The sequence below is a fragment of the Canis aureus genome, chromosome 16, assembly GCF_053574225.1.
Source record: "Canis aureus isolate CA01 chromosome 16, VMU_Caureus_v.1.0, whole genome shotgun sequence".
NCBI classification, from domain to species: Eukaryota; Metazoa; Chordata; class Mammalia; order Carnivora; family Canidae; genus Canis; species Canis aureus.
Window position 1 is genome coordinate 1,731,280 of NC_135626.1, and position 24,161 is coordinate 1,755,440.

Genomic DNA, 24,161 nt, shown 5'->3' on the forward strand with positions numbered 1-24,161 from the left:
TACTATTGGGCATTTAGGTTCTTTTCTTTTTTCTTTTCTTTTCTTTTCTTTTCTTTTACTTTCTAGACACCATTGTGATAAGCATTGCAATTTTTTTTTCTTTTGGATTATTTCTTTTATAGAAGTCCCTAGGAATGAAATTACTAGGTCAAAAGATATAAACACTTTAAGCCTTTTTATTCATTCTACCAAATTGCTTTCCAATTTACACCAACTACCGACAATGGGTGAGTTATCAGTTTCATGGTACTTGTTAGCCTTTTCATTTTAAAAATGTATTGCTAATTTAGGAGGTGTAAAATTAGACCTCATTGTTGTTTTAATTTGCATACTTTGTTATTTGTGAGTGTGGACACTTTCACGCTTGCTTATTGATGACGTTACTATTTGTGAAAACGAGGTGTTTGTGCTCCCCTTTTTCCTAGCCTTCCCCTTTCTGGCAGAGAATGAGGAGACCCAAGTTTGAGGTAGGATTTTATAAACTGGAGAATATTTAGGGAACCAAAGTAACATATTTAAATTCAGAAATTTACATTTAATTTGGGCTTCTGTTGAATGGAGTCAAAGTATAAAGAAAAGAAAAACTCCAATGTGCAAAAGGCAGATAACTCTTCCTTTGGTTCCTTGGGACTTGGCTGGTGCCCGCTTGTGCTGTATGGACCACGTGTCTTACTCAAGTTGTAAAAGTTGCTTAGATTTTTATTGGAGCAAGGCAATGAATAAATGTACAAATAAACATTTAAATAATAATAATTTTCTTTTTACCAAGTAAAAATAACTCCCAGTCAGAATGAAATAATAAAAAAACCCTCCGATTCTTTTCATTGCAAAAACAAAGATGTATTTTGGTCTACAAGACACACACCTTTAGTAGCCATTTAAATTCTGCACACAAAAGACTTGACAACTGGTTGCTTTCAACGTAGCCAAATAAAAAAGAATGGTGGCAAATGGAGGAATGTGATCCCTTATTGGATAATAATGCATTAAGGAAGAAATACATGTAACATTTGTTAATCTCTGTCTCCTCGTCTATAAAATGTGGATATACTAGCTGTAAGGAGTAAAGGAGATAAAGTGGCCTAAGTGTGTCCAGAACATTATTACTCAATAATGTACTATGTACAGCACTCAATAATAACAGAATGCCTACTAATAAGGTATAAACTTTATTATAATAAACTGTAGAGATCTCGCTATATTCAACCCCACACACCCAGCTGCAGTTTCTGGCTCTGCTTGGTAAAAGCACAGGGAGGCGATGCCCTCTAGGTTTTGCAGGAAGAGTTTACATTAAGTGGCCCCCAAGTCCTAGGCTGGCTGAGGCTGTGTGATGAGAGGCTGCCGACAGCCAATTAGAAATGACTCTTTTGGAAAAGGGGCTGCCCTAAGGTGCTCAGGTCAAGTGGAACAAAGAAGGGGAGGGGCTCCGTCTGCGCCAGAAAGTAACAAAGGGCAAAGGGGGCATTCTGGATCCAGGTGGGGTTACTGGGAAGACAGACACAAAGGCTGGGTAAAGCCAAACAGTTAAAAAAAAAAAAAAAAAAAAAAAAAAAGAAAAGAAAGAAAAGAAAAAGAAAAAGAAAAAAAGAAAAAGAAAAAGAAAAAGAATCTACTTTTAGTTCAGGAAAAATATGGCACGTCGACACGTGTGTATGAGTGACTGGCTGAAAAAAATAAAGAAATGGAGCAGTAAGGTTACATGGTAAGAAAATACTGAAAGTAATAAAAACTCTAAGATGATAGCTATTTAAAAAAATGTATGTGGTAGTTTTGGGAAGTGTTTTGGTTTAAGCTTATAAGGAAATGCTGTCTTCTAAGTTTTGTTTTTACCATTAACTAGTTGATTTTTTCCAACCTTTCTGTACCTGTTTCTTTATTTTTACAACGGGGAGACCGCCACCTGCTTGGTGAACTTCAAAGCTACGGGGAGAATGAATTAAAGGAGATGAAAGATGAGGGAGCTTGAAAACGGTTATGGTCCTGCACAGACCGAACCTTAGATCCATATCTTCTGCAAAATGGAAAGAGCACCATCTCAAAAAAGAGCTTCCCTTCACTGTGTTGAGTGCCTACTACTGGCAGGCACTTTTCCAGACCCTTGACTTTCCACACCACACTTCGTTTCCACAGCAACCACAAGGTAAACAAGATTATCGCTCTTTTATAGGTGAGGAAACGAGGCTCAAAGAGGGCAACTCACCCAAAGCCACACAACTAGAAAGTGGCGAGACCAAGAGCTATGTGATTTCTGGCATTTATACCAATATCAACCCCAAACAGCAGCATACATGAAGGTATTCTGAGTTGAGAAGGTGTTCAACAGACATCAGGTATGATCGCCCCCTCTGGTACACTGACACTAAACTGCCACCCCTTATGGTCTCTTTGCACTTACTTTTCTTCTCCTCTCTAAAGACTGCCAATTCCTTGGCATTTGGGTTCTCTGCCCCAGAGCCCTGAATATATAGTACATACTCTCCGATAAGTCTTCGTAAATGGAGTTGAACATTTGGAAGACAAATGTGTCCAATACACAAATGTGCATCAAAAAATAGTGCTGCACGTTATTTTTTTTTTTTTCCAGTTAGAAGATCCCGAAGTGCAAAAGACTTCTCACAAGGTCCCGTGGCTTGCCCCACCAATTTATTAACTTCTTCACTGTTGCCTGTAGCTGGGGAAGGGCAACTGCTCCCTCCCAGAGACAGCAGAGAGGGAGGAGCCCTAGGCAAGAAAGAAATAGGGCCAACTCACATCCTCTACTGTATCTACCGGCAGAGATCTCGCACATAGTAGAGATCCCGTGATTAAAGAAAACTGTGGTCTCAGGAGGAACTGAGAGACTGTTCAGCAAAGGGTTTGGGAAAACAGGCACTCTCATACCCTTCTGGAGGGAATACAAATTGGTAATTTATATCAAACCCTAAAAGAAGTGTATGCTCTTTGGCTGATTAATTGCATTCCTAGAAATTTATCCTAATCAAATAATTAAGAATTTCTGCAATGTTTTACCACGAGAATACCTGCCTAGAAAAAACCTAGACCTAACAAGTATTCAAGAAAGGGACTAGTAAATGTATATATGCCCATCAGACAAAATTTTCTGCGGCCACTTAAAACAATGACATGCAGAAGAAACATTCAGTGGTCTGAGAGATGCTCGGAATATAGTAAGTGAAAATGCAGGTTATAAGACGAGATCAATTTTTTTTTTTTTTGCTTGCCTGATTTGTTGAATTGTCTCCAATAAACATGTTTTTTGTTTGTAAACAGAAAAAAAAAAAAAGACTGTCGAAATGTCATTTTGAAAATGCAAAACCAATAAGTTGACAGGAGGGAGGCACTAGCCAGGACTACAGATCAGAGGCCACCAGAGGGTCACAGACCTTTTACCAGGAGCCCTGGGGCCCAACCAGTTCCCATCTCTTGGAGTCGGAAAGGAGTTCAGAAAATAGTTCGGTTCCTGTCACCTTCCCTAAGAGTTTGCTGGAATCCAAAATCATGACTGGGGTTTCCCAACGGACAGGTTACTCCACCTGTCTGCGGAAGAGACAGGACAGTGTGCAGTAAGGCGCTGGACAGAGTACCTCTGGGAATTCAGGAGGCAGAAACCTAGGGAAGGAAGGAGGCTGACCCAGAAGGAGCCTAGGATATGACTTCATGGGGCAGAGGTGCAGGTGGAGTTTTCCAGGCCTGGGTGTATGTAGAAAGCACGACCTGGTTAAGAAGGGCATGTGGCTCAGCAGCTGGGGCATTCTAAGACTCCCTCTGGCTGAGGTAGAGGAAGATTTGAAAGGCTTTAATCAAGAGAATGATTCAGTCAGTGCTGTGTTCTAGAAAAATTGCTCTGGTGGCTGTGTGGATGACCAAAAGGGAGGTGATCCCATGCCAGCCACGCTCTCAGGGTATGTACAAGTGGGTATCTGGACAGATTAGCTGCTCTGGATGTGGGATATGAGGAAAGAACAGGATTGAAAGAACAGGATTGAAAGTCCCACTGAGTGAGTGGCTACTAGGTGTTGCCGTTGAAAGCCATTATCTCTTCTAATCCTTACAACAATCTGGCAAAAGTCGATCCTTCCGCTCATTATAAATGAAAAAAAAAAAAAAACCACCAGGTTCAGAGAGGTCTAGTAAGTAACTCAAGGTCACACAGTTAATATCCTATGCAACCAGCACTAAACCCAGCTCATCTACCTCAGACACCCAAATACCACACCACAGTGTCAGGCGTTCAGAGGCCCCTGTGGGTATGAGGCAGGGCCCTTCACATCTCTGACTCAGATTCCTGGTCTCGCTGGTCTCCATTTTCAGATTTGTGCAGGGCCCTTCTTTTGCAGTCTACTTCACACCACAGCAAATGCAAATTCAAATATGAATATTGATATCAAAACAATATCCAAAGTTGGAATTTCTGTGATTGAGGCTGCAGTGTATTTTAATGTGTTGGAGACAGGGAGCTGACAGTTGTGTGATAAGGTGTGAAAATGTCTGTTCTACGGGAGTCTACCTATATCTCCCTGTCCCACACACGCTTACTCTCTTTAATATGCTAGGAAATGTTGGGCCAGAGACTCGAGGCTTTGCTGACCTGACTGTGAACTTGCTCCTCTTTGTCACAAACTCTATGTCGACAAGCTTGATTTATCTTTCCAAGATCAAAGATCTAGAAACTTTAAAAGGGGGGCTGTGAAATGGGCCCATTTGATTCAACCATTCTGATACTGAAGAAAAAAAAGAATTTTCCAAGGGTTTCCCAACGGACAAAAAAAATGACATCCTTATGTGAGCATTTTAATGTTCCTTGCAGGCGAGAAGGAGCATGTGTGAGGCCACCGTCTTTCAAACAGGGCACTCTGATGCCAGCCTTGCATGGTGCCGCTAGAGAATGCAGTGTGTTGACAGCCATGAGCCCGGCCACACAGCATTCTCCTACACACCAGGTCCGGCAGGGAGATGCTCTAGAGGAAAGCACTACGTCCTCGTCCTCCCTGTAGAAAGCGGTGGCTGGGGAGCATCTTGGCCATTTCTTCTTCCTAATTTTGAGCAAGTCAGGCTTCAAAGGAAGCTGAGCTAAGGAAGAACTTGACCACCTTGCCACATTCATCCAGAGAAATATGTTATCCATCCTTCTTTTTTTTTTGTTGTGGGGCTGAAGCAGAGCAGGTATGGAATAAAGCCACACTAGAGTATCTATTAACAATTATTTGCCAATGGTCACATGGATACCCTGGAAGCTCCCCTTTCAGATGCTTTGAAAATCTGCTGCACAAATGAACAAGGGATGGAAAAGGGGCCCTGCTCAGTCATATTAGAGCTGGACCCTCCACACACCATGGTGACCTCTCTGCAGGTCGGGCCCACATTTTCTATTTGCAATTCAAACCCAAGGCGAGAGCGCAGAGGGCAAGATTGGGTTCTTGATTATATCTGCGAGGTCACCATCACTATGCAGAGTTAGAGGAGGCCAGGTGGCAACCCAGTACATTTGAAAATTGGATCTTTGTTGGGAACTGCCTCAATTTCATAGCAGAAACCAAACTTGAGATGTCTGTATTAGACACATCTGGGGAGCCACACAGATATGTTGCCATGTGAAGGGGAGGGGGGCAGCGGAGGGGAGGGGAACAAAAAAGCCAAGGAAATATTTTCTACTGCAGTGAGAGAGGTCAGATGGAGCCAAATCCTAAATTAGCTCAAGAAAGGGAGCAGGAGAGCACCGCTGAAGACCAAGTCCTGTCTGCACTGAACAATGCTGGAGTTTCAATTACAAAATAGCTCTTCCAAGAACAACTGCAAAATATCAAGTCTGTAGAAATCTGTACGACCGAAGGGGGGAAAAGTGAAAATTGAAAAAGGTGCACTAATAGATCTGTCAACAGTCCAATGGTGACAAGCCACATTTCTATAAAATGCCTTCACCATTTGTGTCACCTGAAATGTACTGACACTTTCTATAGAACATTATCTCCTGAAGCTATTCTTGAAAAGACTGGCAGGGGGAAGAGGAGCAGGGGAGGGAAAAATCTGCTTTAGATACTATCAAGGAAAGGGAGGGGAGGTGGCGTGGAAGGAGAGTGATCTAGATTGTTTAAGTGAACCTTTGAACAACATCAAAAAACTGGAGCTTAACTGGTTATTTGCAGAAATGTTACGTATCATAAAAAGGGGATTTTCATAAGGCCCAATTCTTCCCCATACCAGGAGGGAGGGGATGGCTCACAGAGAGCAGATCGAACCAATGAGGAGCATCTGTCCTCCGCCTGAGGAGGGACCCCTTTCTTTACTTACTTCAAGGAATATTTTAATACCAGCTGAGCCTACGATCAGGTCATCAAGGAGGGAAAATTTGGTGAGAGAACTACCCTCTTCCTGCCTCTCTCTATTTTATCCAATTCAGTTACATGTGACTGGGGTAAGAGATAAAAAAGTATGTATCAGACTTAACATCCAGGTAAAGAATTCCACCTGCCAGCCTCTGGCAGGGCACAACAGATCACAGTGAAGGTCCACCTGGATTTACAGGACAGGATTTTTATTTTGAGACTTGAATCTCAGCTGTTAAAAATTCACTCTCAGCTGAAACTAGGAACTTAAATGCTTAGTCGGAACAAATTATTTTGCAATTAAAAGAAAGGAATCAATTCCTTTGACCATTTCAAGTTAATTAGAGGTCCTTTCTGACTTCATAAAATTAAAACTGCTTTCAATTTTTAAAAAAAACTGCTGAGATAGACAAAGGCCTTGTTAGAGTTGCACATTTTGGGGGTGTGGAATAATGATAGAAGTGCTCCCAAACATCTTTTGGAAAGCAAACACTTGTTTCAGGAAGGTAATACGAAACGCTGTTGTGGTAAGAGCACAGACACTGGGAATGGATGAGTCTAGAACCCCATCCAGGCTCTGTAAGCTCCAACAGCATGACCTTGGGCAAATTCCTTTACCTCTGAACCACAGTCTATTTTTTTGTATATTTTTTTATTGGAGCTCGATTTGCCAACATATAGTATAACACCCACGGCTCATCCCGTCAAGCGCCTCCCTGAACCACAGTCTAGTCTCTTTACACATGAAATGGGAATAATACCCCCCAGGGTTGTTCCTAAGGCTTAGACATAACCGTCGTTAGGAAGTGGTCATCGAAGTGTGGAACCCTGATAATGATGACATTCACCATAATATAAAAACACCCTCCGCTATGTTAACCTCCCTATACAAGGCTAGAGAATGAGGCAAGGGAGTCTTGGTCAGCAAGTAGCCTATAGGATTTCACACCATCTTACTGATGGTCCAAGAAGACAGAGCCCTCTCCCCGCTGCCCAAGAGTCTTACACGGGAACTGCTGGGCTCCTCTAGGTTAACCTGCCACTGTGAGGGGAGCCTGTGGTGTCCTCCTGAAACCCACCCTTTGTGCTTTGTGTCTGCGTGGTGGCCATGTGCATGCTGGAACCACGGAGGTCATTACCTTGGAGAGGCTTCTTGGTTTTGGTTACAAGCAGCCCCAGGGCAGAGGTCAGCTGTGGGAGGGAGAGGGGCCCTGATGGGGAGGCCGAGCCAGTTTCTAGAGAGCCTCATGAACCCCAGGCCTGGTAGGCTGGGCAAGGGGCAGACTGACAGTGGTAACTCTGAACTCGCTTGCCTTTGTGGATTTAAGCCAGTCTTAATGTTATTTGAAGACAGTTTTTTATCTGTGAATATTTATAACAGTGTGAAAACTCCCGGACAGCTGGTAATGCATTTTGAAGTGTGCTAACAACACTGTATCAAACAGCCCTCTATTGATCACATCATACTTTTTTGTGGCCACGCGTTTCATACACGGTGCTTATACATTTTGAATAAGAACTTCAAGTACCTTTTGCTTCAAGCGGTTTTTCACCTCTTTTATTCCCATTTTTGCATGATCTTTTGCCTGCATGAAAAATTAATTTAAGTTAAGATTCTCTCTCTGTTTCCAGCAGGGACTACGCTTGATTTCAATCCGTTGCGAATCACCTTCTCTGATTACTAAAAAAGAGAAGGAAAAATGGGATCATCAAGTCGAAAACATAATGGCTATGAAAACAAATACAATGTTAAGAGGTTAAAAAAAAAATCCCTTAAAGAGGCTATGGAGATTTTATTTTCTGCATTTTGATGGCACTGAGTACCCCCCTCCCCCCTTTCCGAAGGCCTTCTTCTGCTCTCTATAATTATTTATCTCAGCAGCCTGGTGACAGCCACCAGTAAGTGTAGATAGAGCAGCAGCTTTTGTGGCTGCAAGAATCTGAATATCTATTACATTTCACCAGGGCAGGGCCTCAGGACCAATTTTCTGCCTGGGCTGACTGGCTTGAGCAGACACATCGCTGGGCTTCCCTAGCGCCGTTTCTTAAATCTCACTTCGGCACACACCCTGGCTTTTATTTTCTGTCATTTTAGACCTGTATGGTTCTGCTGGCAGCCACCCGCCTGGTTAAAATAGCTACAATTTAAGCACAGAAAGGACTAACAAAATTAAAAATGGAAATAAAACAAAACCACTCCAGTTAAGTGGCTCATGTCAAATTAGCAAGCAAGAGAAACCATGAGAAAAAAAAAAATACTTGTAAGAGATGGAACATCGGATCGGGAGCTGACGTGTTCTCCTATTTTCTCTCTGCTGTAGGCATGAGTCTCACAAACAATGCACGTCCTATAGGGCAGTGGTGAGAGAGATGATGAAGGATTTGGGACAATTAGGGAGTGTGCCCCACCATGAGCACTCCTCAGTAACCAGCAAAGGAGCGGCTTTATTTTGACATGATAATGGGGATCCCCATAGGAAAGGGTTTACCATAACACCCGGTAGACCACACCTCCAGGTGTCAGGGACACAGGCAAGAGCAGCCAGCATTCTAGCCACCCCCGTCGACATCTTATTAAAAGCTAAAACCAGTGGCTTCCCATTTCTTGACTGCAGCAGCTGTGAGCAGAAACGGTTTAAAATGAAAAGCATCTCTGACCTGGTCACAAAATAATCAACACTAAGTAACTCTAGGAGCCCTGGAAGCTTTAGGAAACAACACGGTGGCTCTTGAATCATCTCCGCAGTATAGGTCAGGTATGTTCGAGAGTTTCATCCTGCTAAGGGACAGATGTGTTCGGGTCCCAAGACCAAGACCAGTACTCACAAACTTATAGACAGTCTTCATAGCCGGGTTCGCCTTCGTTTTTACAGTATTCAGAATTGCCCCGCTTCCTTTCTGTAATAAAAAACGTCAATTAGCAATTCGGGCTGAAGATCGAGTGGGCCAACACCAACAGAAGTCTCTTCTCTTTGAACAAGTTAAGCAACATTCCAAGAGTGTAATTTAATTAGAGAAACAGGCCTAGATAGTAACCGGTCCTGGGCAATTAGTTATGGCCACGGCAGGATCGCCCTGGGTGGGTACCGGGAGAGCAGGATGAGGATGAGGATAGTGATAACTAGCTGCAGGGGGAACCAGTGTTTTGCTTGGCACCCGTCCGCTGGCTGGAAGAAAAGCTCTTCGTGGGCTCTCTGAGGCAAAGTTTCCCCATAGTAATCTATGGCTTCTCAAGAAAATCGAGTTTATTTGGCTACCTTTGGTCATGTGCCTTTCTTTCCTCACCGTGGTTTTCTGTGTTGTTATTTTTAATCACTCTGGTAGGCTGCCTTCCTTAACATCGATATCTTGAGGGAAGGAAAGAATGAGAAGCCATCAACGGGAATCATGGCTTTCATACAAATCCAACATACCAGTTTCTTTGTTCAGTTTCTTTGGGAGAACAGGGGAGAAGAGGAGGAGGGACGGCTCGCCCAGTACACAAAGGATGCAATGAATGGATATGACACGCACAGGCTCTAGGCATCTTGTAAGGGCTCATTGCAGAGACACCCTATGTTAGCCTTGGGGGGTACTCAGTCCCAGGGAGACTGGTCTTAGCCCTCACAGGCTTCCAGTCTGGGGGGCACCCCAGTGTCAACAGTTGCAGCCAAAGCTCGTGACAGCTGTACTGGCTGTGTGTAGAGGCAGCTCCTGGTATGCAAGGTCAGGGGAGGGATTAGAGGATGAAACATTTGGCCTGGTCCATGGAGACTGTGGGGGACAGGAAGGACATTCTAGGGACATGTTAAAAAAGTGCAGTCACTGGAGGAACCGCAAGTGGGGCTAAGGCCGGATGGGGTCAGTGCATGAGGGGCCAGGATATGGAGTCCATACTCTAGACGATTTTTAATCAGATGCATCAATAATCAGATTTGTAGTGGTTTGGGAAGATGATTCTAACTGATTTGAACAAAGAGAGAGACAGGATCAAGTAGGTATATACAAGAATAAGATACAGTGAGATAATTATGGGGATTAACTCTTAGCACAATTTTTGGTAACAGCCCATATTAGGAATTTTGAGCTTTAATTAAAAACACTGCAGTCTGACCTAGAAAGCATTCTATGTTGTAGGACAGTATGAAATTTTTACCCACTCATTTATTCCACACTGCTTTCCAAAATTACTCAGTATCCTATTTCAATGGTCCTTTGGAGTATTAAAACTCCTTTTACCAATCAATCAACAAGTCCTTATTGCTTGTCTATGATCTGCCAAGTGCAGTGTTTGGCCATACAAGAAGAACAAAAGAGTTCTTTCATTGAGGAATTGCTTATTCTCGGCCAACTGCAGCCACTTCCAAGGGACCTGCCTTGGCAGTGGTACGCTCAGCCCACAAGCAGGAGAGAACACTTAACATATTATGTTGGAGTTGCCCATTTACATGCACCTTCCCAAGAAGACAGGGAGCTCCCCCAGGGCAGGGACTGTGTCCTCCTGCTCCCTGTTACACAGGAGGCCGGTACACAAGACGCCTTCAGTACATGCACACTGACAAACCCAAGCACAGGCAAGAATTTGAATTCTTTGGTGGCTTCTGAAGACCTTAGCACCTAGCTTCCAATACAAGAAACTGTTCATAACAATAGTGAGGCAGTGAAAACCTCAGTGATAAGTCCTCCATCGTCCCAGGAGCCTTTGCTGTGAACAACACTGCAGAGCAGCATTTTTTATTTTCTTATGAAAACTTCCCAATCACACTGGTCTCCCCAGAAATGCTCTAGGATAACAGCATCCACTCAACAGGCCTTGGCCAGCTTCCTGAGATGAGGAAGCTTCTCCTGGCTCTCTTTGCCCTCACTGAGGGATGCCTTAGATGGTCTCATCACGCAAGCCTCCACTTGGCACCAGATGGCCTGGCTTTACAAGCAGAAGCATCTTCTGTTGAAAGAATGGAGGGCCCCGGACTGAAAGACCACCTTGCAGGTGGCAGGGGAAGTGGAGGGCTGCCAGGAGGCTCAGGAGGGGTCTGGGGGGCTCTGCGGGGGTGCACACTTACCCGGACTGTGGAGAGCCACTGATGGTAGAGTTTATCGCTGCCTGGGAAAAGAGGAGTTAGAGAAGTGGTTAAAGTTATGCGCCCTTAGGAGTTCCTTGAACTGCTTACAGCAAGCAGGATTTGAAGAGTTCAGTCTGGAGAAGGACATGGAAGCTCCCATGCTCTACTCCCCACAGGAGGCAGCAGCGAGATGCTGCCACAAGTTTTCTTTCTCAGAGATCCAATCCTATTGGTGCCCTGAATACTAGCCCCAATTCTCCTTCCTCATTGCCAACTGGGTAGAGGTCAGGTGGGACCCCTTAGCACTCCTGATTCTCTTCTCCAGTCTTCTTGTCCTGGTCCCATCACCCCCTCGGCCTTTCCACCCTGTACTTCCATCCCCTCCACCCTCCATTCCCTCAGAAAGGCTGCTTCCCTTGCTGGCCACCATTCCTTACTCTCTCTGCCGAGGAGAGTCAACCAATGGCTCAGACGTCATTTCCTCTTTGTCCCCCCCGCCCCCACCTTCCTCTGAACAGCCTTCAAAAACAGGTAACTCCTGTTAGAAGAAGTCCACTTTCTCTGAACTTCTGTGAGCCACCCCAAGTCAGGAACCACAGGGCTGTGTGTCCCCCCAACTGCTGGACACACTCAGCCCCAGCACACTTGAGCAGCGACAGGGAAAGAAAAAGGAGGAGTTGTTGGGGGAGCTTGTTCATTTTGTCTGGAGGGATAAGGAGGTCCTATCATTGGGCAGCTTTTCTAAAAGCTCTGAATGACTTGACTTAGTTTAACAACACTTTATAAAGCCTGTCTTCTCCTCAGAACTCATATTCAACTCTGAGAGCGTTGCCTCCTTTGTGAAGCTCTCACATTACAGAGTGAGGATTAGTGGAGTCCTATTCTAACTGCATAAAAGCCTATTTCTGCTCCTTTTCCTGCACTGGTTCAATCTGTATTTGTCTTTAGTTATGCAGTTCTTTCTCCTACCAGTAAAAGCTCCTTGAGGGCAAAACTCGGTCCTCTGTTTCTTACTCTATAGGGCCCTGGACATGGCGGGAGTCCCAGAGATGCCTATCACTGACCCGCTGTCCCTGGCTGTGGACTGGTTGTATTGGTTGTTTGCGCTCTCCACGCAGGCACAGGCTGGTCGGGCCTAGGAACGAGGTTTTATGCCCGACTCTATGAATTTATGGGCCACCAGCTGGATTACATAAGCTGAGTCCAGACCAAGCACGTGCCCACCAGCGAGGGAGCCAACAGCACGATTATTATTATTTTGCATTTGGTTTTGACCTCACTGCCACAGACTAAGGCTTTGGGACTTGGAAAGAAAGCCACATTGGGATTCGGGAAGCAGGGCCCACCACGAACACTTCTCTGGGCCTCCTTGGCCTCCTCTGAATAATGACAGGATGATCCCTCCAGGCCTAATGGTCTATGGAGACTGGGCCCTCTGTGATGATTTTTCACCTTTTAAAGAAAAACACTTATTTAGTCATAATCCTGTGCCAGCATCTGTCCCGATGGCTGCACAAGCCTTTTCCTCTCTGAGCCAATCTCCACAGGACTCCTGAGGTGGGCACTGTTCTCCTCAGGGCAGACAGGGACACTTCAGCTGGAGAGGTGACCTGGCGGGACCAAGTTCTCATTGCTTTCCTGCAGGCAGGGTCCTGGTGTGAAGCCGGCTCTCCTAACTCAATGCCTCAGTTGCTTTGTGCTGCAGCATGCTGGCCACTACGTTTCCCTAGACTTTGGCCAACCAGGGGAAGCGACTGACCCCAGGACAGAGGATCTCAGAGAGGCCAAGGCGCACCTGTCTCATCAGAAAAGGCGGAGGCATTTCTCAAACATTTCAAGGCTGAGAGTGAAATCTGTCTCTCTCCAACCCCCACTGAAGGAAAAAAGCAGCCACTGCCACTCCCTGCCACGCACACGCCAGTCCCATGTGACAACCTAGGGCACAGAATGGAAAATGAACCGCTTCTCACCAGCGTACTCGCCCATGCTGATCTCCTCTTCGAAAACGTCACTGAAACCTTCACCAGAATTGAGAAGGTCCAGTCTACCATCTATGAACTACAAAAAGAAAGAACAAAAGCATAACAGCTTGTGCAAAGAAACGGGGAAAACCATTCAGTACCTTAATGTAGGACTGAAGAACTACCACGTCTCCCAAGACAGGAAACGGCCTGGGGTAACTGTTTGTTTTGTTTTGTTTTAAAAATAAGTTTTTAAAACACTGGCTGCACATTTATGATAACTTGGAGATCTGAACGGTAGAACTGTGAAGGGTCTGTCGGGTCGCTGACCACCCTCCGCGCCCATCCCCTCCCCGGACTCCAAGCCCCTTGGGGTTGAGCCCGGCCCCCAGCAGGCCTGCAGGCTCCGGACTCCCAGTAAGGTGGCTGCAAAAATGCCCGTCGGGGGCCAGCCACAGGCCGCCCTCGGGCAGGCAGGGTACCTGTTTGAAGAGCTGCAGCTGGGTGGCATTCTGCAGGAACTGCCTCATGGCTCCGGAGCGATAGTGGGATACGAAGGCTTCTTCACAGAAGGTGATTGGCTCCTCCTGGGAAATGGAGATGGGGTGAGGGCCGTCAGCTCTTAGGCTCAGGTAGAGGGTGCTTCTCCATCTAGTTTATTTAATCCTCTTTTACCCGGTAAAGTGGCTACTATCATCTCAGACATTCTGTTCTGTGAAAGAGGCGGCAGTTTCCGAGGGGGAAAAGTCATCCTCCAAAGTCCCAGAGTTGGTAAGAGGCTGAGATTCTGAACCCCACTCCCGGCCCCTTCCGTAGGACACAGCCATACCCCAACATCGAGCTCGTGGGATGTGCCCTCCAATGTGAGAACTTCCAGACTTCTTTTCACCTTGAAAAGAATCCTTTCTTCAAGTAGCACCTCATGCAGAAGGAGCCCTGCTAGGTACAAGCACCCGCTGCTCCGCGGGAAGTCGGGGGCAGGGGTGGTGGCTGGCAGTCTCCTCCCTAACCCCAGCACCTTCCTGGTCCCTGAGGCACTCGCCATGGAACACAATTTGAACGGTGTTCTTGGCCAATAGCAAATTATAATTTTAAGATAATTATTTATATTAAAAATCAGGGCTGATCAAAAACAAGATTTGCCATCCAGTCAACTACGTGCTTTCGCCGTCTGATGAGGAGGCCTGCCTTTACCAAACTACGTTTTATGAGTGAAGAAAACAACAGCCTAAGCCGAAGACACATCCCATCCTTGTAGTCAACACCTCGATACTTTCTTGAAGGGATCTGGAGTGCTCATCTCCTCAGACAAGCCTTTAATTTCAGTGGAGTCTCCTCAATCCTTAAAGATCAGGTTTTTACACCTTGAAGTGAATTAAAGGTACCCCTCCCTTTACAGACTTGGTGGTAAACAAGGAGATGTTTGAAGCTGTACTTTTATCCTCTTTTAACGAGTTACGTGAGCATTAAATTCAATGTCTGGCTGCTGTGAATTCCAAGGGTTCTTCCTGCTTAAATCTGGCCAGTATTAGCTCAGCAATGGGGCAGACATTTCACAAAAGGTGTACCCCAAGATTAGGGGGTGGTGCTTATTTTTATACAGTTAAGCCCCACCTAATTTTACAAGGATCTGAAGCAGCCTACATGAACACCTAAAACAAAGAGAGAGAGAGAGAGAAAAAAAAAAAAAAACAGAGTTGAAGAATACATAAATATATAAAATGCGTTTACTTGGGAAAAGAGAACCTGGATATGCAGGTCCTATATGGTTTCTAAAACAAAGTTACAAAATTAGCTCTGAGCTTCCTGGCTGTGAAAGCAAGAAGGGAAACATGCAAACTTCACATTGTCTGTGAGGACAAAAAAGCATATTGGTTCCTTAGGAAAAGAACTTTTCGGGACATTTGACACTTTTTGGCATGATGATTTATACCTTTCTTGCTGAACAGCTGGGAGATGGGCTAGTAATAACAAACTAAAGCCCACCTAGCATCACATCCCTGTGGCCTGCAAGTTCTGCTTCCATCCTAGGAACCACAACAGGGCAATTATGTCCCTCTTCAGGCCATCTCATCCATGACCTATGATAAAATTATAGCTAGTATGTCCTTTGCTCCAAAACCATATGTCTCAATCCCCACCTGGATGGCCCATTAACACTTCAAACGCAAAATGGCCCAAACGTCCAATTATTAGCCCACCTGGACTGTATCTCACATCTGTTTTTTTCTTAAGTTGGTATTATCCATAGCTCCCCATAGACCTCTCACACTGCCCAAGTCCTTTTTGTTCTGCCAGTGAAAGGAATCAAGTTGGTCCCTGCTCACCATCCCACTACCTGGCACAGGCCGGCCTGCCATGGCAGAGATTTAATTCTATGTCCCTTCTGGTTGCCTCCCTCTAACTACCTCAATTCTTTGAGATTTCTAAAATGCACACTGGATCACGCTACTGTCTTATCTAGGTACTTTGACTGCAGAGGCATTTTGCTGGGTGATTATTTGATTAATGTTCACTTCTTCCACTAGACTATAAGCTTCGTGTGGGCAGGAATGGCACCTCTTTCACTCAACATTGTACACCAAGCAGTGTGTTTGCCACATACACGGGTCCTGGGTAGGAGAGGACAGGAAAAGTCCTAGTTCCTAGGCTGGGCACATAAACCCTTCCTAAGCTGGCCCAGCTTTCTTTTCCAGAGTCCTTCTGTGTATCCTTTCCTCTGCTCCCCATGCATCTCCTGATCACACGCCATGTCCTTTCCCACTTACTTCCTCACTTCTTCCAGTTGTTTCTTTTTTTTTTTTTTTTAAGATTTTATTTATTTATTCATGAGAGAGAGAGAGAGAGAGGCAGAGAGAGGCAGAGGAAGAAGCAGGCCCCATGCTGGGAGCCCAGCATGGGACTCGATCCTGGACCCCAGGATCATGCCCTGAGCTGAAGGCAGATGCTCAGCCATTGACCCACCCAGGCATCCCCTTCCAGTTCTGTTTCTTGTACTTAGATTATCCTCTTTTTTTTTTTTTTTTTTAAGATTTTGTGTGTGTGTGTGTGTATGTGAGAGAGAGAGAGAGCGCAAGCACAAGCAGGGGGGAGGGGCAGAGAGAGAGGGAGAGAGAATCTCAGGCGGACTCCTGGCTGAGTGTAGAGCCCGATGCGGAGCTCGATCTCAGGACCCTGAGATCATGACCTGAGCTGGAGGCAGATGCTTAGCCAAATAAGCCACCCAGGTGCCCCTAGACTATCCTTTTACACGCAGGCCTCTGTGTGGTAGTCACTCACTCTTGCTCAGTGCTCCCACTCTGCCTGGCATACTCCTTCCTGGGTGCTGAGTAATCCTCACTGGTATCCTGTGACCAGGAGCTCAAGAGGGCAGAGGCCCTGCCGGAATCCTCACTGCATTTCCCAGGAAAAGTGCAGAGCCCCTCCCGCAGTTAGAAGCTCAGGGATGTTGGCTACAGAACCACAGGATGAGCCTGACCCCCCTTCCTGCCACAGGAGCCCTGTGGTCTCGGTGTGGCTAAGACACCACTTGACCTGACAGTAAAGAAGTCTCAGAACATGATGCCAGGTGAGTGACACCTGTATCCAGAGAGTTTAGAGCTCCTTGGAGGAAATGCTCATTGGAGTTGTTAGCATTTACTCCTAGAGCTGTGGCCCAGCATTGCCAGGAAGTAGTCTGCTGAGGGACCAATAAATTCGAGAGAGTTTGCAACTAGATTTGTACGTAAGGGTAGCCCGAGGCAGGATTTAGCTGGCGGAGAGCAGAAAGAATCTCAGCTTTGGGGAGACATGAACATTTTGGGCCTGTTGTCTACTTACTGGAGGTGACATCCCCCCTGGATCAGATGTCTGTGCCATAAAAACGGACAAAGGACACGGGTGCGGATGGAAAAGATTCAGGGAAAAAGTGACAATGGGGGCTTTTTCTGCAAAAAGCTTAAAGAACAATATCAGCGGTGTCAGTTAGGCATGGGAACAAGTACAGCATAGTGCTCCTGGAGTGGGGTGGGTGGCAAAACATCCACAGGAGCCAGGAAAGGAAAAGGCTAATCCTCCCAGGGCAGGGGGTCAGAAATCTGGAGAGGAAGTGGGCACATTTCAGTGGAGCCTAAATGGGGAATAGGAATCAGGTAAACAAATCCCATCCCTTCGAGGCAACTGTTTTATCCTAATCTTGGTGAAAAACAGGGACATTGTCGCCCATTGTCAGATTATCTTTAAAGGTCTGACTGGCTACGGGCACAGAGGGCTCATTCCCCCGGAGCTTTCTAAGGAAATGACAAAAAACCATAGTTCGCCTCATCTTTACAGACTAATAGTTAGGGTCACTTTCCCAAGGTCACAAGACCCTAACGGGCCGAGTTAAGATTGTGTATGTCACGGCCTTCCCAGCCCACCCATCATGCATGCGGTCCATTCGCAGCTCAAGTCTTCTCCTGAGGCCTCAGTTCTGTTTGTCCACGAACACCTGCATGAGACCAGGTGAGCTCTTGCAGGTTGGAACCCTTCAGGTTCTCCCGGTGGATAGATACTGAAAGGACCAGCAACACTCCTGGGAGTAAACAAGCCACTGTGAAGGCTCTGCCTGCCACAGGCCCACATCAAAGATGCTGAACCATGTGCCCCAGCTATTCTGTTCTCCCTCCTTTGGTTGAAATGACGAACCCACTCCACTCTCTGCAGTGCAAGGTGTCTTGTTAAACCCTCCTTTGTAAGAATTGCTGATTTAGTTCTCCTGTTACACTGATTAAATCTTTTGTCTTTTTAGGCGACACTCAGAGACAGGACTACTGGCTGACAGCTACATGAATGCAGGCAAGTCAGGCCGTGAGCGTTCAAGCTTAGATCACATTAGTAGGGTTTTCCATCTATGACCCGGAGGACAGTTAAACACAGCTGCTTAACCCTATCAAGGATTTTGTTACAAACAGACAAGTTTTACTCTCAGACTATCTTCTGACATACGGAATCAGTTGAAAATTCCATTACTAATGAATCCATCTTTGTTAACAGGTGAAGTTGGTGATTCCAAATGTTTTTGATACTTTAGGAAATAAATGGCTTTTATCGATAGTACTGTGGTACTGGCATAAAAATAAAACCTCTTCTCAGAGTCTTCTGAAGGGATGACTTTCCTTGTTCTGCTGATCCATACTTAAAGTACTAAATTCTTATTTTCCTTCACAAATTTATAAAAATTTTATGTGCACATTTACTCTTTGATTCTTTTTTTAAATTTTTTTATTTATTTATGATAGTCAGAGAGAGAGAGAGAGAGAGAGAGAGAGAGAGACAGGCAGAGGGAGAAGCAGGCTCCATGCACTGGGAGCCCGATGTGGGATTCGATCTGGGATCTCCAGGATCGCGCCCTGGGCCAAAGGCAGGCGCCAAACCTCTGCGCCACCCAGGGATCCCTACTCTTTGATTCTAAGGTGGAAAGAGGGGTTCATTCTTTATGGCCCTTGCTTAAAAAAATTAAAAACAATGATTCTGGAAGATTCATCCATTCAAACATTTTAAAAACACCTTTGATGTGTCAGATTCTGTGTTAGAGGAATACAAAGATGAATAAAATACAGTTCCTATAAGTAATACTAATAATCATTTGAGGGTGGAGAGTGGACCAAGTTATAGATGACACAAGAATAGCAGGATGTTATGTTTACAGCAGCATTCCTCACAGTCACCAAAAGACAGAAGCAACCCAAGTGTCTACAGATGAATGGATGAACAAAATATACATACAATGATATATAATTCAGCCTTAAAAGGGAAGGAATTTTTGGCACATGCTACAACATGGATGAACCGTGAAGACATCATGTTAAGTGTTAAGCCAGTAACAAAAAGACAACCACATGTATGATTCCACTTATATCTAGAGTAGTCAACTTCTTAGGGACAGGACGTAGAATGGTGGTTGCCAGGGGCTGGATGGGGAGGGATGTGGAGTTGTTGAATGGGCACATTAGTTTCCATTTTGACAGAGAAAAAAGTTGTAGACATGGGTGGTGGTGATGGTTGTACAACAACGTGAATGTACTTAATGCCACTATATTGTACACTTAAAAATGGTTATAAGGGTAAATTTTATGTCATGCATATTTTACTATAATTATAAAAATCTTTTAATCTAAAAAATGACAGAATATTTATAATTGTGGAAGCTGGGCAATGGGTATGTGGGAGTTCATTTCCTTTGTATAAATTTGAAATTTTCCATAATAAGAAGTCCAAAAGAAATGCTCCTATTATCAAGGAATCCCTCTTCAGGGAACAAATAACCATAATACAGTGTGAAAAGTGGCACACCAGAGGGTTGGTTATTTTTATTTTTTAAATTTTTTTTTTTTTTTGGCTAAAGACACCTTTGAGAAAACCTTAAAATTAAGAAAAAAAATTGATTAAAATTGATTGTGTTAAGGTAACACAATAAGATGGAGAGAGAACATGTCTTGGGAGTCAGAAAGACCTGAATTTGAACCGTGACCCTAGCTATGGAATCTCAGGTGACTTGTCATTCCTCACCTATGACACTTACCCAAGGCTGGTCCATCTCATAGCATTGCCTAGAAGGTTATGGCGGAGCACAGCAAGTAGATTTTCCATAAATAACCATTTTCTTGGGGGGCAGAGATTGGGTTTTTCCAGGGCTGGCAACATAATTTGTGGGACACCGTGCAAAATGGATGTATGGGGAAAAAAGCTCTATTAAGTCTCTAAGTGCTATACTAAAATATAAAGCTTTCTTTCTTTCATGGTTTCTTTCTAGGCCCATTATGATGCTTTTTAAATTTACTATTTAATGCCATTCTACGTAAAGAAAAAAAATTTAAATTATTAGTATGAATCCTATTGCTCAACTTTATACTGTGCAATGCCAGTTTTAAATGCTAACATGTGGGATTGTTTTTCGTGACTCACAAATGCATTTGTATTTTGTTCTTATCAGACAGTGGAAATGCTGCACAAAACTCAATTGTTTTTCCTTGAATTCTTTTTTTTTTTAAGATTTTATTTATTTATTCATGAGAGAGAGAGAGAGAGGCAGAGACACAGGCAGAGGGAGAAGCAGGCTCCATGCAAGGAGCTGACGCGGGATTGATCCCTGGACTCCAGGGTCACACCCTGAGCTGAAGGCAGGCACTAAATCACTGAGCCACCGAGGGATCCCCTCAATTCTTGATATACACACATTCTCCTAGCTCTCTCCGCCTTCTGCTTACTGATGAGAAAGGAAAAGGAACTAAAGTTGCTCCATCTTTTCCTCTCCATCATTTTCATGACAAGTAGTAGTAGGTGACTACGAGGAGGTAACGTTAATGAGAAATGTGATCATTTGCATGATCGTCTGTGGTTCTTAGAACAGCTCTGCCTTCTGAGGGCACCAAAGCAAGTTCTAGTTCTAACACAAAGAGCGGCCTGTGGGGCTGTCAATGCCCCCCTTCCTCCGCTGTGGACCTTAAAGCTCTACCTTGTAAGGGTTTGAGTCTTGCACCGTGGGTCCGCTGCAACTCTGTGCATAGGGCATTGAGAAGTTCTTTGAGGCTGGGATGGCAAGACCCCAGGGAGGATGTTGGTAAAGATCTCTGCTCGTGCACACACTCCACTGTCCCATCAGACTATTTTTATAAAATACAAGTTCCAAGATGAAATTGAAGAATTTCAATATGGTAGCAGTGGAGCACTGAAGCAGGCACAGGCCTTTCTGAACACGGGACCCCGTGACTGCACAGGCCTCTCTCCTCTCCCTTTGCAGGATAGTCAGTAGGAGTTCTGGAGGTGGACTCTTGTTTGCCATCGGACTTAGAGGCGGTAGCATAGCATAGCTTCAAGCAAGTTTGTTGGTCCATGTAAGTGGGGTTCCTAAACTCCTGAATGGGACCCTCAAGGCTATTTGTGACCTTCCATAGCTGAATGTCCTAGCTACGCTCGCCTGCCTACCTCATCTGGACACCCATCTCCTACTCTAGAGACTCTGGACTGTTCACCACTGCCAACCTCTCTCTGCATAGCTCCCCTCTGGCTTCCTTCTTCACATAACCTCCTCTGAGAACCTCACGTGATGCCTTCAGGTTAAGAGAAGCCCGCAGTTCCACCTGGATGTCTCCACACCAACACTACTTGTGCCCAGCCCAGCACCTCCAGGCCTCTGCAGGCCCCCTGGAGGGCAGGTTGTGGTCTACTTTCAGCATCGGCATGCAGTAGGTGTCAGCTGGGCCACAGCAGGAAGAGGCAGGTGGGGGAGTGCAACACAGAGCTGGGTTCCAGTCCCATCTCTGACCCTGTGTGCAGATGCCAGCACCTGAGAGATCCTCTCTCTCCCACCTGCAGGGGGATACGCTGGGAAGGATGTGACAGTGTGGTCAGTAGTGCTCAATCCCCCATGCACTAGAATCACCAGGAGTGCTTTTCAAATCCCCAATGCCAGGGCCACAGTTTCTAAAACTCCCTAGGACTCCGATGTACCCAAGGCTGATAATAACTGGTGTAGGTACAAGAGACTAGCACAGCACCTAGTCCGATCAACATTCATTTTTTACATTTAAGAATGAAGTTGGAAAATCTAGCCCCATTCATTACCAGCAGGCCCAACCCAGTTGCACTTTGTTTAAATACCTCCAAATTCCTAATAAAATACCAAGTTACTGGCTATAGCGCAGCACAGCCAGGAGCCCTGTTCTGAAGTCCGAAGGGGGCTTCAATAGCCCCTGCTGAGTAGCTAGTACTGTCCCACAGGCCACATGCGGATCTCATGCTGAGCCCCCTGCCTGGGGCCACGGCCCCACTTCCAGAGCTGGGTCCCAGATGCTGCTCCGCACAGGGTCAAGCTGTGGTGGCTGCCAAGGAAGCAGGGTGAGTTTCCAGCCAACACAGGAAAGGCTTAGCATGGTGTCTGGCATAGAGAATGCAAAATCCTTACTGGAGGCAGAGGAGGGAGGGAGGAAGGGGGACAGCTGGGTTAGATTACAATAATTTCAGGTTAGCCACAGCAGGCATTAGTCTAGGGAGAAGGGAGCCAATGTCAGCTGAGTGCTTGCTGTGGTCCAACCTGACCCTTCCCCTCACATGAATCCTCACCAGAGCGCAGATACATTCATTAACGGCTCCCATTTTACAGATGGGGAAAGGATGCCCAGGCAGGTGAAGTGTTTCTGCCTGGGGGGGTCTCAATAGGTCTCAATGACACCCAGGTCCACACACACGCTCTCCCCTCACCAAAGTGGACCCAGGAAGGCAGGTGCCGCATGGCTTACGGTCAGATGGCTCAGGCTCGGCTGGGCTGAGATGTGTTTTGGGGTGACAGGGCCGAGACAGCCTTCTGAACCATTTGCGCTGTAGCCCAGGCACACCAGGGGCAGCCTCCCAGCCTGGGCCCCTGTCACCGTAATAAGCCCTAAACAAAGAATCAATGTGTCATTGGGAAGCCAGCTCACTGTTCGGATGATTTAAGTCAGGGGGAATGTGGGTGCCCAACAAGAGCTACTCTGATGATTTGCAGGGGCTGCTGGGAGGACAGTATCTGCCCATTCTGGCCAGCCGCTCCAGTATTGACAGAAGCCCCCACACACACTCGCTAGATTACAGTAAAGACATTCAAATCACAGGCGCGTCGGCCCACGCCTGGCTCCTCTGTGCCAGCAGCCCCTTCCTTCTGCATTAACCGAGACAAACAGAGAAAAGTCAGGAAATTCTGATTAGTGCAGGCACAGCAGATGAGCGGGGAGGCCTGTGGAAGCTGAGGAGACACAATGAAGTGGGGCTTCATGCATACTAGCTTAAGATTTGCTTTCCCTAAGAAATGCAGATGGGAATCGGCTCTACTAGGAAAGCAGGTGCAGTGATTAAAACCAGCTCCCGCTTACTGAGCAGCTTACTGAGCACGCCCCGTCTAGGTGGTTTTACACGCGCTACCTCACTTACTCTTCCTGGCTACCCTGTGAGGTAGGTGGTGGGATGATTTCCATTTTACAGATAAGGATGCCGAGGCTCAGAAAGGCAAAGCCCGGCCCTGGGCTCATGTGACACGCGATGGTATGTGACTCTCAGCTGCCTGGGGCCGCTCCAGTGGTACACAGAGATGGATCAGAAGGCCCTGATGAGGAGAGAGTTTGGAGAAACGAGTGTGTTCTGGTTCCACTACACGTTTACAGAAGCCATCTCATTACTTGGAGCCTCCGTCTGCTTCCCAATATCCTGGAAATCATATCTTCCGCGTGCTCCAACTGCCCAGTGCCGTTCTGTGGGCAGGTCCAAGCGCCAGGGCATGGCTGGAAGTGAGAGAAAGCTGGGGACCATCCCATGCTGCAGGAGGGCGACAGCTCCCCTCCCCAGTATGTGGAAACTGGACTGGCCATGCTGAGATCTCAGTGTCAGACTCCTACTGGCTCAGCCTGCTTGGCCACACCAGAGTTTGCCTGCCACTGAGAGCCAGATTCTGGGTTTAATGCCATGATGGCTGCATCCCCAAGTCCCAAGAAAGGAGGCCCTAAACCGCTTCGAGAAGATTTCAGTTTCCTGAGAGTGAGGAGAAGACAGTTTCGGGGCGTGTGCTGCAAAAACGGTGGCTCAGAGGGCCCGGTGGGTCCCTGGGACAGAAGTCCATGAGCCCGAAAGTAACCAGCAGGAAAGCCACCATTAGCTGTAGTCCCAGGAATACAGGACTCATGGGTCAAAAGGCTAGAAGACATGGACATAAATCTGAAGCAAAAAAAAGGGGGGGGCGGAGGGGATGCCTGGGTGGCTCAGCGGTTTGGCGCCTGCCTTTGGCCCAGGGCGTGATCCTGGAGTCCCGGGATCGAGTCCCACGTCGGGTTTCCTGCATGGAGCCT

General features: G+C 46.1%; 1 protein-coding gene across 19 annotated transcripts in view; it reads right to left on the bottom strand.

Moving 5' to 3' along the window:
• DENND1A (DENN domain containing 1A) overlaps positions 1-24,161 on the bottom strand; it is a 509,667-nt gene that overhangs the window by 52,979 nt on the left and 432,527 nt on the right. For all 19 annotated transcript variants that reach the window (XM_077850604.1, XM_077850612.1, XM_077850613.1 and 16 more), the window contains 5 exons: positions 13,812-13,916; positions 13,339-13,426; positions 11,369-11,409; positions 9,153-9,224; positions 7,856-7,912 (listed from right to left, as the gene is read on the bottom strand). In XM_077850604.1, coding sequence (XP_077706730.1) covers positions 7,856-7,912; positions 9,153-9,224; positions 11,369-11,409; positions 13,339-13,426; positions 13,812-13,916 — 363 coding nt within the window. The remainder of the gene's footprint in view (positions 1-7,855; positions 7,913-9,152; positions 9,225-11,368; positions 11,410-13,338; positions 13,427-13,811; positions 13,917-24,161) is intronic.